The 18,830-nt window shown below is 36.2% G+C and overlaps 2 protein-coding genes across 2 annotated transcripts in view; both read right to left on the reverse strand.

Moving 5' to 3' along the window:
- Positions 1–3,368, reverse strand: part of LOC107600241 (interleukin-6 receptor subunit beta-like) — a 13,880-nt gene extending 10,512 nt beyond the window's left edge. Inside the window, exons 1-3 of the mRNA XM_016292086.1 lie at positions 3,357–3,368; positions 3,029–3,188; positions 1,638–1,720 (exon numbers count right to left, since the gene is read on the reverse strand). Coding sequence (XP_016147572.1) covers positions 1,638–1,720; positions 3,029–3,188; positions 3,357–3,368 — 255 coding nt within the window. The remainder of the gene's footprint in view (positions 1–1,637; positions 1,721–3,028; positions 3,189–3,356) is intronic.
- Positions 3,369–11,649: 8,281 nt separating this feature from the next.
- On the reverse strand, positions 11,650–18,285 carry spmap2 (sperm microtubule associated protein 2). The gene is made up of 7 exons (XM_016292019.1): positions 18,214–18,285; positions 17,641–17,711; positions 16,829–16,890; positions 16,651–16,717; positions 15,062–15,188; positions 12,075–12,234; positions 11,650–11,913 (listed from the first exon to the last, which is right to left on the reverse strand). The coding sequence occupies exons 2-7, from the start codon at positions 17,700–17,702 to the stop codon at positions 11,672–11,674; spliced, it is 720 nt and encodes a 239-aa protein (XP_016147505.1). The 5' UTR covers positions 17,703–17,711; positions 18,214–18,285; the 3' UTR covers positions 11,650–11,671.
- Positions 18,286–18,830: the final 545 nt, after the last annotated feature.

Consider the following 18,830-nt stretch of genomic DNA (forward strand, 5'->3'; position numbering starts at 1 on the left):
ATAGATAGATAGATAGATAGATAGATAGATAAATAGATAGATAGATAGATAGATAGATAGATAGAGACAGACAGATAGCTAGACAGACAGATAGATAGATAGATAGATGATAGATAGATAAGACAGACAGACAGATAGATAGAAAGAAAGACAGACAGAGAGAGACAGACAGACAGACAGACAGACAGAGAGAGAGACTGACAGATAGACAGACAAGACAGACAGACAGACAGACAGACAGACAGACAGAGAGAGAGAGAGAGAGAGACGGACGGACAGACAGACAGACAGACAGACAGAGACAGACAGACAGACAGACAGACAGAGACAGAGAGAGAGAGAGAGAGACGGACGGACAGACAGACAGACAGACAGACAGAGACAGACAGACAGACAGAGAGACAGACAGAGAGACAGACAGACAGAGAGAGAGACTGATGGACAGACAGAGAGAGAGACGGACAGACGCATAGATAGATAGATAGATAGATAGATAGATAGATAGATAGATAGATAGATAGATAGATAGATAGATAATCCAGTCTCAAAATACATTTGGATGGATGGATAGATGAATAAATAAATACATAAATTATAATTACATAAATTATCTCAAAATACATTTTGGATAGATATATAGATCTTCCAGCACAAGGGTAATATTTCATAAAATTACTTAAATGGCTTAAACTCACCCTCATGTCATTCCAAACCTGTATGACTTTCTTTCTTCTGCAGATCCCCCCCCCAAAAAAAATGTGAGGAACATCGGTGTTCAAACAATTTTGGATCCCAATAACTTACACTGTATGGACAAAACACACTTCTTTTATGTTCCACAGAAGAAAGAAAGTCATACAGGTGAAGTGAGAACGACATGAGGGTAAAGGATTATTGGGTGAACTATCCCTTTAAAATCATGTCAGATGTGCAGATGGTTTAATCAGTAAATCAGGTGCTAAATGTGCAAAATTCAGATGGTTGATAAGCGTGGAGGGGGTGGGGAGGCAGGATGTGGTCATGCTGTTTGTCAGATTTAAGCTGACTGAGGAAAATCTCAAAGAGTGTTATTAAAACAGGAAGCGCCTGGAGCCACAAGCAAAAATAATCTTTCATATGTCACGAATCTATTTACATATCTATGTTCATGTTGTTGCTTTGCTTTTTGTTCGTATGGCAGGTGGAACTTATATTAAACATTAATGAAATATTGATGGTCGAGTCATTGTTTAGTTTTAATATATTTTCCAGTGAACACACCCTGACCGTGCCATCTCAAAGAAAAGAAAAATCACAAATTAGATCACTTTGACATCTCAATAACATTAAATACAGATGCTTCTCCTGTGAAAAAGTCCCCAGTGAAAGAGACTGTGCTCAAACTTGGCAAGATAAAGTCTGAGATGTCAAAAGTCTGTCAACAGATTCATTTGTGTCTATGTTCAATTCTCAATTCAATTAATTTTAGGTGAGTCATTTTAATGTTAAGTTGAAGCGATATAACTGAGAACTATGAAGGATGCACTTGGCATAAAGAGGTTCCTGTTTTTCTGTTGGCTCCAGTCGTTCTACCATCCTTTGAATCACATCCTCATTGTGCAAATTTGGAAACAGTTTTCTAAAGAACATAAGCAGACCTTCCAGAGCAGGGTGAGGCTTCTCCTTCCAGCTTCTTCTGCAGGTTGGATGAGTCTCCAGAGCTGAGGAGCTGCAGACGGAGCTGAGGAAAGATCAATCCAGACTCATATTCATCCACACAGCTGTATTTAACAACACTCAAACTGCAAACTGATCATAAAAAGAAGTAATTGTAGTGTACTTCAAATACCATTTCTGTACTTGCAGAAATGATAATATTAATAAAATAAAAAGTACTTAAAGAGTACACGTTCATGACTGTTTCTTGACACGCTTAAGTACACTTTTAAAAACTGCATTTTGTAATAATGTCAAATTAAAGGATTGACAAAGGATTGATTAAGATCAAATTACAATGATCTTAAATCATTGTTTTATTACTCTTTTGTCATGCTTTAAAGGACACGTTTTGATGTGTTGACTACCATACTGCAGCAGAAGTATTTGATGCTACAATTATTATATTTTTTAATATACTAAATTGCAAATTCATCATTAGAAATGTATATTTAAATGCATGACATACAAGTTTCACTAAAAATAACATTAAAGTATGTTTATTTATATATATATATATATATATATATATACACACACACACACACACACATATAAAGATGTACTTAAGTCCCACTTAAGTGGGTCAAAAAGCACTCTTAAATTCAACTAACTATATTTAATACTAATATCAATTTAAATAACATGCAATTAAGTGTCTGACAACATTAAATTCATACACATTTAAGTATATTCTTTTAAAGCATATTATTTCCATATTCGTTTTAAAAGTATGTTAATGTAAACTTCTTTTTCACAAAAAAAAAAACTGACATATGATTGGACCAAATATAAAATTATACCATCAAACCTAACTGTATAATTATAATTAAAGATAACATATTTTAGAACTACTAAACTGCAAATTCGTCATTACAAATGTTCTACTGTACAATTACTATGTATATGTACTTAAATGCATAACATACAAGTATCAATAGAAATGATATTGAAGTATATTTTAGTTTACCATAAATGCTTGTCAGTTTATTTGACAATACGCTTTAACCATATTTCAAAGACAGTACAATTATGAAATTACACATTGAGATATTCTTAAGAGAGTCAAAAAAGCACTTTTAGGTGCTTAAACTAATTACATGTAATATATTGTATGTTTAAATTATAATATATTTTTACTTTAATTGTAAACAACATGCAATTAAGTGTCTGGAAACATCACATTAAGTGCACTCTTAAGCATATGATTTTCATAGTAATTACTCTTTTTGAAAGTATGATTTGTATTGCTTTGACTAATTGTCTGTTTGGTTGGCATGTGGAAATGCATGCTCATTTGAAGAGTTCAAGGAGAATAATGTCAAAGTCTCACCTTTCTCTGCTGTGGTTGTGTCTACAGATGTCCACGAGCTCCAGTGAGCGTGCGCTCGACTGTCCTGAGCTCTCAGTCTCACCAAATACTTGGATCCTGGGTGTAAGTCACACAGCTCCAACGTCTCCTCGGAAAAGGCTTGTATAGTCTGGGATCGGGTCTACAGGATCATTAGAGAGAGTTTCATTAATGGTCTAATCTTGTATATGCTCCAACTAAATATCAGTTTTATATCAACTAAAGGTCACACAAACATATTTTTAAAAAGAGTACTCTATAGAATTATCATACTTTGTATAAAAATACACAGAATGCAATGTTTTCATACACTTAACTGCATGTTATTTACAACTAAATTAAACTATTATACTTTAAATTGTTATTAATTGCAATTAAGACGGAAATGAGTGATTTATATGTACTTCTGAGAAGCATTTTTCAAGGTATGTGTCACCAATATGAAAGTAATAAACTGTGTACAGTACATTAATGTTGTTTCGTGATGTGCAGTATACCTGCTTTGACCCCACGGAAGAAGTACGGAGGTGAGCGTATGGATCCGGTGCGTGTGGTCGCCAGCACATCCGCACAGAAACAGTGTAACGCTGAATCGATGGGCTGAACGGAGCAGTCAGAGCCTCTGGTATTACAGAAACCCACCGGGATGAAGCGGTGTTTACTTTCACAAGCGGTTCTGTGCAGAATAACACAGGAATATCTCACTCACTTACATGCTTGCAAATAAAATGAATGGTGCTTTAAAAATCCCACAAACCAAAACACTGATCTGAAGAACCTATAATGCAACATCAAGAACTTGTTTCATATAGCAACTGAAAAACACTGTTCGACAGACAGACAGACAGACAGACAGACAGACAGACAGACAGATAGACAGACAACAATCGACAGACAGATAGATAGATAGACAACAATCGACAGACAGACGGACAGATAGATAGATAGATAGATAGATAAACAGAACAATAGACAGACTAGATAGATAAACAACAATCGACAGACAGACAGATAGATAGATAAAGAAATGTAGCTTACTTGTTAATCTGAAGCCTGTAGCTGCTGATGTGGTGGTGGTGGCCGGTTGCTTCCCAGTAACAGGTGATGTTGGTGTACTGCATGATCACACACTGGGTGATTGACAGTGCTGCTGCTGTGGAGACAGTCGTGACATGTAGATAGAAAAAGTCTAAAGAGTTTCTGAACACAAACACAAGCCTCACTGCTTATTAAAATTGCATAACATAACAACTTACATGTGACCACCAGCCTGACATTTTTTTTTATATACTTGACGAGAACATGGTTCAAAATCACAATCATTCAGTTAAAATCTTTATTATATTATTAAGCATTTGGGTAATAATGATTAGCCCTCAGTGTGACAACTAGCCCCAGTCTGTCCTATACAGCCTAATTCATCAGTGATTAGCAGCAGTCTGTGAGTGAACTGAACCACAAAACAACCAGCTGATCAGATATCAGATAAAGAAACAATCCAGTGCCGGGAATCACACAGAAACTCTCAACAGGACACATAAATTATGTCACGTCTACAACATGAATTGAAGGAAGTAGTTATGCTGTGTTTACTTTTTACAGCGGTTTTACAATAGTGCACAATATTGCGCTGTTGTTTTGGGTAACGGAGATGACTCAGTGAAACTTCTCGTTACTTACAGTATAATATGGGCGAGAACTGAGCCACGGTTTTCTTTTTCTATTTCTAATGCAAGATGTTAAATCACTGATTCAGCTCAAATATTAATTTCATTTTTATGGTTATTTTGATAAGAGAGGTGAAACTTGTTAAGGCTTCAGTTGATGCCAACTTTGGATCGACATACAAAAATATCTAATATTACGTTAAGTAATATATAAGGATAGTTTATAGAGTAGCTATTTATTGTTTACATAGTAGCGATTGTTTGCGTATCTAGTTAGAGTAATGACTGAAAAGTATTTTGACCAATAGCGTGCACGCATTGCATATAATCGACCAATCGTAGTGTGCGAGAAGGCGGGATCTATAGAGAGCGGTCAAAGCAATGCAAATAGGCGCACCGTACGTAATGAGGACTGTAGTGAGAATTATTTGAATTTCATACAGACTTTGTATTAAAAATTATATTCTAGAAAAAGTCTGTCTTTTCTCGCAGAACAAAATACACAGGCTACAAAACTGAAAAAGCATGAGATGAGAAAGACCAAGACTGTCATTTAAAATAAAATAAAATAATCGTTTACGTTCATCATAAACGCTTACCCGTGTCCAGGACCCTGTTCATTACACACACCCAGAGGAGAAGTCCAGCTTGAGCCAGCTTCATTTGGCTCATCTCTGGCTTGTGAGAACGTAAAATCAGGATGTTTTAGCTGAAATATTCACAAATCAAGTCACCACAGGATCGCAGCCAAACTCTTGCGCAAGCAAATTGTATCCAAACCTTACCGGACGAAAAGTGTATTTTCGGAGTATATAAAAAAATCGAAATTAAAATAAATAAAACATTATTTATTAATAAATAAACACACATTAATAAATAATTAAAAATAGGCAAATATTTAAACTAAGACACCAGTGGCGCAATAAAGCGCAAAAACACTACTTTTTACAAAGCACTTTTTGGACATAGATAGACAACAATCGACAGAAAGACAGACAGACAGACAGATAGATAGACAACAATCGACAGAGAGATAGATAGACAACAATCGACAGAAAGACAGACAGACAGATAGATAGACAACAATCGACAGACAGACAGACAGATAGACAGACAGATAGATAGATAGATAGATAACAATAGACAGACAGACAGACAGATAGACAGACAACAATCGACAGACAGACAGACAGACAGATAGATAGATAGATAGATAGATAAACAGAACAATAGACAGACAGACTAGATAGATAAACAACAATCGACAGACAGATAGATAGATAGATAGATAAGAAATGTAGTTTACTTGTTAATCTGAAGCCTGTAGCTGCTGATGTGGTGGTGGTGGCCGGTTGTTTCCCAGTAACAGGTGATGTTGGTGTACTGCATGATCACACACTGGGTGATTGACAGTGCTGCTGCTGTGGAGACAGTCATGACATGTAGATAGAAAAAGTCTAAAGAGTTTCTGAACACAAACACAAGCCTCACTGCTTATTAAAATTGCATAACATAACAACTTACATGTGACCACCAGCCTGACATTTTTTTTTATATACTTGACGAGAACATGGTTCAAAATCACAATCATTCAGTTAAAATCTTTATTATATTATTAAGCATTTGGGTAATAATGATTAGCCCTCAGTGTGACAACTAGCCCCAGTCTGTCCTATACAGCCTAATTCATCAGTGATTAGCAGCAGTCTGTGAGTGAACTGAACCACAAAACAACCAGCTGATCAGATATCAGATAAAGAAACAATCCAGTGCCGGGAATCACACAGAAACTCTCAACAGGACACATAAATTATGTCACGTCTACAACATGAATTGAAGGAAGTAGTTATGCTGTGTTTACTTTTTACAGCGGTTTTACAATAGTGCACAATATTGCGCTGTTGTTTTGGGTAACGGAGATGACTCAGTGAAACTTCTCGTTACTTACAGTATAATATGGGCGAGAACTGAGCCACGGTTTTCTTTTTCTATTTCTAATGCAAGATGTTAAATCACTGATTCAGCTCAAATATTAATTTCATTTTTATGGTTATTTTGATAAGAGAGGTGAAACTTGTTAAGGCTTCAGTTGATGCCAACTTTGGATCGACATACAAAAATATCTAATATTACGTTAAGTAATATATAAGGATAGTTTATAGAGTAGCTATTTATTGTTTACATAGTAGCGATTGTTTGCGTATCTAGTTAGAGTAATGACTGAAAAGTATTTTGACCAATAGCGTGCACGCATTGCATATAATCGACCAATCGTAGTGTGCGAGAAGGCGGGATCTATAGAGAGCGGTCAAAGCAATGCAAATAGGCGCACCGTACGTAATGAGGACTGTAGTGAGAATTATTTGAATTTCATACAGACTTTGTATTAAAAATTATATTCTAGAAAAATTCTGTCTTTTCTCGCAGAACAAAATACACAGGCTACAAAACTGAAAAAGCATGAGATGAGAAAGACCAAGACTGTCATTTAAAATAAAATAAAATAATCGTTTACGTTCATCATAAACGCTTACCCGTGTCCAGGACCCTGTTCATTACACACACCCAGAGGAGAAGTCCAGCTTGAGCCAGCTTCATTTGGCTCATCTCTGGCTTGTGAGAACGTAAAATCAGGATGTTTTAGCTGAAATATTCACAAATCAAGTCACCACAGGATCGCAGCCAAACTCTTGCGCAAGCAAATTGTATCCAAACCTTACCGGACGAAAAGTGTATTTTCGGAGTATATAAAAAAATCGAAATTAAAATAAATAAAACATTATTTATTAATAAATAAACACACATTAATAAATAATTAAAAATAGGCAAATATTTAAACTAAGACACCAGTGGCGCAATAAAGCGCAAAAACACTACTTTTTACAAAGCACTTTTTGGACAGTTAAGTCATAAACATAAGTTCGTTTCTACCTTTTCTATTCACTACGTCAAAACACATTCTAAATGCACATGAAAACGCAAATGAAGCAAACTAAATGGCTATTACTGTGGATTACCCAAAGCGAAAGAACAACCGCGTAAAGTCAGCATGAACTCGTGCGGTACCTGTGCTGGATAAAGTTGCCGAGAGCTGAAATCTGTCCAGCATTTACAGCCTTTAAGTGTCCGGAGATGCTGATGACATAATGATGGCAAGGGAACTGATGTGATGATCTGATCTGTTTTGACATTACGCGCTCTTCCAACAACAGACTTGCGCAGTGATGCGTAAAAGCGCGTGGTGCACTCTGTTTGAAGTGTATATATATCATCATTAGAACTGATGGAGTATTCGCCTATAGCTGTAATAACATCGTTTTGTATCGTATCTGATTAAAAATATTTGTTATAATGTTTCTCATGCAGCAAATAATACAATAATGCAATAACAGTGAGTATGAATATATTTTAATAATAATAATGCTAATAATAAGTGTGTATATATATATCCTAATTGTAGCCTATATAAAAATATGTATTTCAAAATATGTGTGCACATCTATTTTTTGTTTCATAAAACAACATACAACAAAAACAAACCTGAAATGCATTTGTAAAATGCTCAATAATTATCATTACGCACTGTGAGATTATAAAAAAAATTAGGAAATAAGCCTTTATGTTTGAAAATGCCATAATTGTAATACTACAATACTAGAGCTTTGAATAGAAACAAAAAGGAGTCTGGTGACTAAACTGAAACCAAATGAAACCTAAGCCTCCAACAGCATGGGCAGGTGATGTTTAGAATATTATAAGAGTTTTGCAGGATATTTGTAACTGATCAGAAGTGGTTTAGGGCTGTTTAAATTGCTCAGAGAGAGAGGGAGGGCATGTTTGTTTTCAACGGCATCAGATGGAAAACATTCATCATGTAATTGCAAATCTCCTTCAGTCAAAACAACCTCATAGCACCCTTGTGGAGATTCAAACAGAACACACAATACTGTGATGAGGGGACATTTCTCACACTGCTATTATCCATGAACACACAAACGACACATCCTTTCATTAACACAGGAGTTGCAAAACGACTTACAAAGCATGTAAACATGAACAATATGTCACAAAAAGCGGATTCAAATCATGCCTTACGGTGTAACTAAAACCAAATATTTGCCATCAGAATGAGAGTCTAAACAGCTGATAAAAACATCACAAATAATCCACACCACTCCAGTCCATCAAGTAACATCTTGTGAAACGAAAAGCTGCGTGTTTAAGTAACAAGTCCATCATTAAGACGTTTTTTAACTTTAAACCGTTACTTCTGGCGCGAGTCCTCTATCCATAATATTGCTCTCTCCAGTGAAAAAGTTATCTTCTCTGAATCAGGAGAGAAATATGCACAGAAAATATGCCCAGATCAAGCACCATTCACAAAGAAAACCATTCAAAACAGCTCTATTATTGTGTTTTTAGCAGCTGTTTGGACTCTCATTTTGACGGCACCCATTCACTACATAGGATCCATTGGTGAGTAAGTGATGGAAAGCTGCATTTCTCCAAATCTGTTCTGATGAAGAAACAAACTCGTCTACATCTTAGATAGCATTTTTGGATGAACTATTCCTTTAACAACACAAATTCACTACAGTCATTCATACAGTAATGCATTTTATTTTCTGTTATAAATGTTTCCGCAATTCATTTTTTGCCATGTGGAGTGATAAAATCAGCGGAAGTACTTGAACTAGAATGACTCAGAGAAATAAACAAAACATTTGGAGAATATAGAATCAAATGAGTTATGTACCTGAAGTAAAACAACTTTGTGAAACCCCTGGCCTGTCATAAACAGAGTTTAAATAATCACAAAGGCTCAGCGGAAGCACACATTTCAGATATCAACATCCCTAAAGTCCCATTACAACAGGTTATTGGAATGCGTACAGTATACTGCGGATTCTCATTCAATAACATGCAAATGAATGTTTTACCACCCTTTGGGGTATAGCACAGATATAATATTAACATTTGTAATATGTGGTTTGAAACAACACAATTATTGCTCATCAAACAGGACAGTATTTTCAACTTACTAACTTGTAACATTACACTGTAAAGCAAGCCGATCCACAGTATGCTTGCTGCAAACTGTGCACTGTATACTGCATGTATTTGTGGAGACAGATCCGACAGATCCAGACTGTAATAGTATATTTCAGCATTAACACTGTTATGATAAAGGTAATCACACTGGCCAAAGAACACCTTAAATGTCCACTAAGGGGTCAACGTTGGCGCTGTGGTCCAAAAATGTTGAATTTAAGCAAAGATGCACGTCATGTGTTTTTGTTGCGAAGACGACCTGAAATGAGTCACTTCTTGCTAAATGACATCAACAAAGCACGTTAAGGAGACAACGGCTAAATAAGTTCCATAAATTTACATTTCTTAAATGTTGCTTTGATGCAACATTTATTTTTATGTTGAAATTATTATTTCTATATCCCAGTGCCTGTGAACATAATATCGCATGATTCATGCGGTCTCCATAATGGCCATTTACGCCCTCGCTCAGTCGCTCAAAACAAACATATCAGCATTAATCTCATGAGTCTTTCACGAGTTCAGTCGTGATGAAGAATTAATGGGGAAGAACTTAAGATGACATAAAGACAACATACAATCAACCTCAAGTAAATACATTCAAACGAGACATTTGTTGTTACCTGAATACCAAAATGAATCATTCGTTAAACTGATATTGCATAGACCGTTTTCCAATTTGTGATAATGCAATAAAATAACACTCATTGAGAATTAGGATTCATTTCAATATCATCTGATCACACATTGATCTTTGTTGGAATTACACCAGGCTCCTTGTGAAATCAATTGTTAGTCAAACTGCACACACAGCAGACAGAAGCAACATGTGCATGCTGTAAATTACTTAGGTACTTTCAGGTTAAGAGATGTACAATGCAGTCTGTAAATAAGGTTTATTTGAAGTTTAGTAGCAATTAAAATAGATATTGAACTCATGTTACAAAGCTTTGAATTTCTTATAGTCAAAACAGATAATTTATGGTTTTAAGTATTGCTGAAAGATGAACAATGCTGATGCTCATTATTCATTCTGTGATCTTTTTTTTTTTGTAAGAGTCAATGTAACCTAAAGCACTATGGTAGCCTGAAGGCTGCAGGGGGAATTTCAGATCTGCAGTAACCTGGTGAGCACTGAGCATATCTCATTTACCACACATGAATACATTTCATGTTGACATGAAGTGCCTTCAAAGCATTGTATTTCAGAATGTTTTCTGACTTGAAATGTTTTGGTAAATGTGAAAGCTTCAACTTCAGCTTTGACTTTCAGAACTCAAAACATGCTTATTTTAGACTAACATTATGAGTGTACTTCTTGTGAAAAAAAACCTACACTACAGTCAAAAGGTTGTATTTTAATCAACTAAATGCAGAGCATTTAAGCCTTTTTTCCCAAAAACATTAAAAAAATCATTTACTGAAAGAGCTTGACTAAGGATGGCGGGATGATTGTTTATTGGCCTTTACATTTGCGTGGTAAGGGTAAAGACAGCTCCAGCAGTCTGGGGGACGCGGTGGCGGCCCGAGCGGCATGAGTGACCCGGTAGGGGTCGTACCCCTCAAACAGGGCCTGACGGGTCTTGGGTTGAGCCAGTTTCTGCAGTTTCTCGCTGGCTACGGCCTTCAGAACACGATCTGGAACCGGCCAAGAAACTGGCCTTGCAAGAGCGTGCTGTGCATGGACTTGCTTAGGAGCTGAGTGCGGACTTTGACTTTCAGAACTCAAAACATGCTTATTTTAGACTAACATTATGAGTGTACTTCTTGTGAAAAAAAACCTACACTACAGTCAAAAGGTTGTATTTTAATCAACTAAATGCAGAGCATTTAAGCCTTTTTCCCCAAAAACATTAAAAAAAATCATTTACTGAAAGAGCTTGACTAAGGATGGCGGGATGATTGTTTATTGGCCTTTACATTTGCGTGGTAAGGGTAAAGACAGCTCCAGCAGTCTGGGGGACGCGGTGGCGGCCCGAGCGGCATGAGTGACCCGGTAGGGGTCGTACCCCTCAAACAGGGCCTGACGGGTCTTGGGTCGAGCCATTTTCTGCAGCCTCTCACTGGCTACGGCCTTCAGAACATGATCTGGAACTGGCCAAGAAACAGGCCTCGCGAGAGAGTGCTGTGCATGGACCTGCTTAGGAGCTGAGAGTGATAAATAATGATGGAAAAGAGAAAACAAATTACCATTTGAACCCAACTGAACCTGTGTCAGTAACTCTCAGGGTTACTTTCTGAGCAGCTGTGGACTGTATACACAGCAGCTGATCATTTACAGTATAAAAAGGGCGGTGATATGCACTCACAGGCCAGCTGTCGTATGCGTGATGAGGGTGTGATGGGAACGCTGATCGCGTGGGCGCTTGAATCAACGCTGCAGTATGTCAATAGCGTCTTCGCCCGCTTTGGTTGCGCCAGCTGACATAATCTTGAACTCGGCTTGGCATTTTTAACTGCAACACTTAACTGTAAGATCACAAGAACCCAGATGTGCCACGTGTCACACAATTAACATAGAAAAAGCACATGATTTTACAGAACGTACTCGAGGGCCAAATAACAGTCTGATGCAACGCTTTAAACCTGTGATGCAAAGCGGCAAACAGTAATAAAAAGAAACCAGGTGAACAATGATAAACATTAGAAGCAAGAAATGACCAGGCCTGCTTTTGGAGATCTAACATTTTGAGTTTAGCTTCAGAGTTATTTTGTAGCATAATATATACTATAACAGTTTATGCTAATATTTTGAAACAAATATAATTTGTATATGCTCGAGGGCCAAATAACAGTCTGATGCAACGCTTTAAACCTGTGATGCAAAGCGGCAAACCCAGTAATAAAAAGAAACCAGGTGAACAATGATAAACATTAGAAGCAAGAAATGACCAGGCCTGCTTTTGGAGATCTAACATTTTGAGTTTAGCTTCAGAGTTATTTTGTAGCATAATATATACTATAACAGTTTATGCTAATATTTTGAAACAAATATAATTTGTATATGTTCTGTTTTCACTTTAATTAAGGTTAATTAAAGTATGAGTTATTTTGCAATGTTTTTGTCATTTTTATTCATTTTTTTAATATATATACTTTTTAATTTTATTTAATAGTTTTCGTTTATTTAGTTATGGTCATTTTAGTACTTCAACGTAAACAAAACAAACATTTAAAAAGTTGTCTTGTCTACTAGGTGAAATAAAATACGTTAACTTTTTTCACATTTATTTTATATCAATTAATGTTTCTTTTATTTCATGCAATGCAAAAGCTAATAACCCTGGCTTCCACACTTTAAAAGTATGTACTTCCTTTGTGACGGGAATCTTCATACTTTGAGTATGTGGTAAGACAGCATACAAATACCCAGACATACGAAATCATAACATTCATAGCACAGATATCATATAATTTACCATTTGCACTGGCATGTGTTAGTATCCTGCTACATGGACTGTGAAAAAAGAATCCAGGAAATGGCTCGATGAATGTAATTTTTTCCCCCGTCTATAACATATTTCATATTGAAACAGGAAGGTGTTGTTGGACACATTGAAGGGATTGTCCCCATTTAAAAATAGCTAATAGCCTTTAGTTTAATTCACACCTAATTTACTACTTAGGGGAACATTAGCCCAAAAAATAACACCTCTGCAAACTTTGAAAATGCACTGGAAAAAGTGTAGTATATTGCTTGTTTGCCTGAGACCACTAGTGAAATTGCTTCTACTTTGCATTATTTATAATTTAATACTTCTCTTTAATAATTTGTAATAAATAATACTTTATTACATTTTCTTCCATTTATTTCATTACATTTTCTAATTACTATAGATCTCAAAATTATTCAAAAATGATTTTAATGCCTCATATCATGGGATAACCTTTTTTCTTACTTCAAACTTATGTAGTGGTGTAAAAAAGTCTTTGCATGTTGTCAGATTGTGGGTTGTGGTAGTATTTAGGCTCTGGTGGTAAGAGGTATTGGTGGGAGTCTGAAGCAATTCTGCTAAGAGGAGTGGAACTTCCTCCACGGAGGTGAGAAACACTTATGAGTAACTACAAGAAATGTTTGGGTGCAGTTATTGATGCTGAGGGGGAAATCACTTTTTCATACTTCTTGATAAGAAGAGGGGCCTTCGCTGAACCTTTGCTAATGCTTTAGTTTAGATCACAGACATGATGATGCAAACTGAAACATATTATATATGTTCTGAATCCTTGCAGAACTGCCTCAACTCTTGATACTTGTAGGCTTTTTAACATTTGATGATTGCATGATTAAAAAAAGTGTTGCATTCACCAGACTTTAAATACTACCACATACCAAAGATTAATCTGACAACATGTGCACAAGCTCAGAAATTAGGATGAAAAGACTTCTTTACAATGCTGTTTTGATTTCTGGGTCCCTATAAAGTCTACTGTATCATATTTGATAAACACATTTCTAAGGCCTCTAAATGATCAACAAGATAAAATCTTTGCTAAAAAAAACCTGTTACACAATCTACAAAACAACCTTCTGTTATCTGATTGAGCTTATCATTTTTTAGCAAGTAAAATTCAGGTAAAGCATTCAGGTCGTTTTTGCAGTGAAATCTTTACTGATTTTTATAAAATAGACTTAAAAATCAAGTTTATATCAGTAACAATATTTCAAGATGAACGTAGGAAACTGAACTTAAGCAACTTGCATTTACATCTGTTTTTTGTTTTAATCATGTTAAAATGTGAGCATCAGATATAGTACTAAGGCTTTTGTGTATTCATTCATCTCTCAATCATCATTGCTTTGCATTATATATTTTGCAACTCCAGAGCTTGGATCATAAAGTTAAGCAATTACATATGATCGAACTAAGACATATTATTTGGAGATATAGAGTGACAGCTGATATTTATATGCATTTTATGTCAGTAGTCTGTTATACTGTTATTCAGTTCTCATTGATTTACAAGTTATCAGAATTTCGTCTAAATTGTGGCATATTTTTTGCTCCTCCTTGTGTTTGAGCTCAATTTTCTCACTATATCACACTGTATGAGCCATAAAAGCCTGATGTATCAAAAATGATACTCTACAAAAAACAAATGCCATTCTAAAATATATTTTGTCTGAAAGTTCAATTTACTGTTCCATTTAAATCAATAAATCAATCCGTTTTCTGCTATTGTTTATGTCAGGCTTTACAGGGTTATAGAACCAGTGAAGAACTTTTTTTTAAGAGTGCAAGATCAGAAATTCATTTCGGCAGTGCAAAAGGGCATAAGATGTAATGCATTTACTTACAGTGGCCAGCAGAGGGCGTTCAGGCTGCCATCCATCAGCTGGCATACGAGGCAGTGCCAGAGAACACACTCTTTCAGAAGGACATGCTTTTAGCGCTGCTGCACTAACCATCCACTCCGGTGACCTTCTGTAAGGACAGACATATGAGCTATGTTCAGAATAGTACACTGCCATAATGCTATTTCTGCAGCACACTGTGCATAGGATGCAAATTCTCTGTATGCAAAAAATCCCTTGTGGCCTACTGCAATTGCCAAATGTCCAATGTAGGATAAGAGCACACTATTCAGAATGCAAGGCAAAGCACTTAACTGTGGAAAAACTTTGGGTTTTGCATTGTTTTCTAGAAGCTGAAAAAAGAAGCAGTATGCAGCTAGTTCTGTTGTGGACTTTGATTTATTTGCTTTCAGCTTCTTTCTTTACTTCAAATCAACTAGACGACACATGAGAGCCAGATTCATATTTTCATTTTAACTAATTACAGATGCCATCCTCAGTGAAGAATGCAGCCAATTAAAGCCCTGCGATGAGCTTTGAAACTGAGTTTAGGGTTTGAATGGAACCATGAGGACAGTGAGTAGTCGGACTGGGAGAGCCAGCCATTATTGCATGAAGACGTCAGTTGTTGTGCTGCTGCGTGATTCTCTAAACGGATACTGAACTTATGAGATGTGCATCAGGAGACACTGTGGAAGTGAAATCACTGTTTGTGTCTTTTAACGAAGATAAAATGGAATGAATAAGGGTTTACCTCTCATCGCCTATTGCATATTCACATTAAAGAGGTGTGTAAACTGGCTATAAATACTTAGTATACATGTACAGTCCAGTGTAGAGCGCATATTCACTTTTCATCAGAACAGATTTGGAGAAATGTAGCATTACATCGCTTGCTCACCAACGGATCCTCTGCAAGTGAATGGTGCCGTCAGAATGAGTCTAAACAGCTGATAAAAACATCACAATAATCCACACCACTCCAGTCCATCAGTTAACGTCTTGTGAAGTGAAAGCCCAGTGTTTGTAAGAAACTAATTCATGATTACGGTGTTAACTTCAATCCATCAAAATACAAAATAATGCATAATAACGCTTCCTCCAGTGAAAAAGTCCATCTTCTGTTGTCCTCTCACATCAAAATCCACCAACATATTTCTTTAAAACTGATTTGGACTGTTTTCGGTTGTAAACAGTGTTTGATATGAGCATATTTTTCTCCTGATTCAGATGAGATGACGTTTGCACTGGAGAAATTCATATTATGGATTTGTTCCTTACAAACATGAAGCTTTTCACTTCGCAAGACATTATTAATGGACTGGAGTCACGTGGATTATTGTGATGTTTTTATCAGCTGTTTGGACTCTCATTCTGACGGCACCCATTCACTGCAGAGCATCCATTGCTGAGCAAGTGATGTAATGCTACATTTCTCCAAATCTGTTCTGATGAAAAAACAAACTCCTCGACATCTTGGATAGCCTGAGGGTGAGTACATTTTCAGCAAATTTTCATTTTTGAGTGAACTATTTCTTTAAGAATGGTAGCTTTAATAAGTAAGTAGTTTGAATGGAAATCACATTAGTCACCTGCTCTCCTCAATGAAACGGCTTGATTCTTTGCCCTGGGCGAGCTGCTCCAAGCGAGGAGTCAGTTCTGTGGAGACAATTTCAATACATGACTTGAAACTCTGGACAAATGGAAACAAAGATGATGATTTAACATTTTCGCATTGCATAAAGGCAGTAAATGAAGTGATTCTCATACCAAAGGCAGTAGTGGTGCTCTTTGACCTGGTTGGTAGTTCATCAAGCCAGTATACTGAGCGCCTATAAATATTATTGCATCAATGCACAAAGATAAATGGATGGTTTGAACACATATAACTGCTGTATTTCATCATAAATATACAAAAGTATTTTTGGAGTCAGTGTTACCGCCCGGGATGTGGCCGACATGAGTTAAAGCACTGATGATTCACAAAAGCATGCCCAAGTTATCTGCAGTTTGAATGAGTCAAGGAGCCCCCTTGTGGGCAAATATGCCAGTTCATAGGTCAAACACTAACTGAGGTTGTGAGAGAATGACAGTCTTTACTCTCCTGGGATGCAGCAGTTCAGTTTTGTCCTCTGTAGAGGATGTTGCCACAGATTTAGGTCCTTGTATACGATCTTTTCTTAACCGATTTTCAAAGCCCAGTATGATTTCCTTTTACAAGAAAGCCGTTCATTTCATGCATGTCCTCAGTATAGGATGCTGTACATACATTTTCATATTTCACTTTCAGATATTTATCTGAAAATGTTCTGGATTATTACTCTCATTATTGCAGTAGCCTATGTTCATGCATTGCAAGTTACACCAAAAAATTACATTTTGTTTGGAACACCCATTTTTGCATACATTTACAAAACTAAAAATTGATTTCTGCAGTACCTATATACGTATGTCATTGAATAAACTGGCATTAAGATGTAGTATTTAAAAATATGGTCATATATTTATATATATAAGGCATACCCCATGTGTTGATCTATATTAGGAATCGTATGTTATGATAATGTACCGCAGTGACGCACCTGTCAGGGAACTTGAGAAGGTTTGGTTTGGCCCTGGAGAGCTGCTCTATCCGTGTAGGCATCCCTGCTCACTGAACACAACAGTTTCCACGAGCCCAGTTAGTGTGTTTAGAACAAAAACTTGTGCTTTACATTGTATAAACCGATAAACACATTCTGAATGTATCTGCATAAACACTTAATTAAATGAGACATTATAAAGGTTATATGAGTGAATGTTGCAAATGAATTCCACGCACTCATTAATCATGTAATGCAGAATTATAAAACACTTGTTATAAAACAAGTTCAAACAACGAAAAAGCAAGTCTTGAATGCACCGGGTCTACACCGTACGCGAGCGGCGCGGCAAATTCCCGACTTTAAACTGCTGCTGCGTTCTATTCATGACATACAGACACATTTCAAATGATTTTCAACGGTCGCTTTGTCGCGTCCAGTGTAGACAGACTTTAGCTGTTGCGGCGCGGCGCGACAGCCGTCCCGTCCGATGTAGACACGGTGTTGTTTTCATATTTAAATCACTTTTATACCGTTTTATTAGATAAACAGAAGCTTCCACAACTCACTCACCGATCCAAGCGTCAGGTGCGCTGCGGCGCGTTACGTGTCACCGTAGCAACAGGTCACGTGAGTGCGCTCTAATAAATCTTGTGTCAAAAAATCTAGTTTGTAAACATGCTACATATGCAGAGGTTTAGTCATTTTCATTAATTGTCGAATTAACGTGTTTAAAAAAAAAGCATATGGCATAATGCATAGACATAAAATTTAAAAGTGATCAAAAATATAAATATAAATCTTGTACTGGAAACACAATTCAACTGTTTAATTACAATATATCTTAATTATAATGCATCTTGTCTGAATTTATGCTAGTGTAGTTTTATTGCTTGATAACAGATTTAACAAAATATGATGACATTGTAGTTTTAGTTCGAACAAAATTGAAGGTTTTTTTAATGTGAAACCACCATTCCAATGGTAAAAAAAATAAATAAATAAAAAATACATAAAATTAGATGCTTTAGGGTTGCAAAATACAGCCTATGCAAAAACTAGTTCCAATCCCTAATTTACACTATATTAAAATGATATAATAATAAAAAATAAACTTAATTTGATGAAATAAACATTTTGAGGTGTAGCTAATTCTGCTCAGGTGGGGTGGGGGATCACTAGATAAATAA

The sequence above is a fragment of the Sinocyclocheilus grahami genome, unplaced genomic scaffold (genome assembly GCF_001515645.1).
Source record: "Sinocyclocheilus grahami isolate Dianchi unplaced genomic scaffold, SAMN03320097.WGS_v1.1 scaffold280.1, whole genome shotgun sequence".
Taxonomy (NCBI): domain Eukaryota; kingdom Metazoa; phylum Chordata; class Actinopteri; order Cypriniformes; family Cyprinidae; genus Sinocyclocheilus; species Sinocyclocheilus grahami.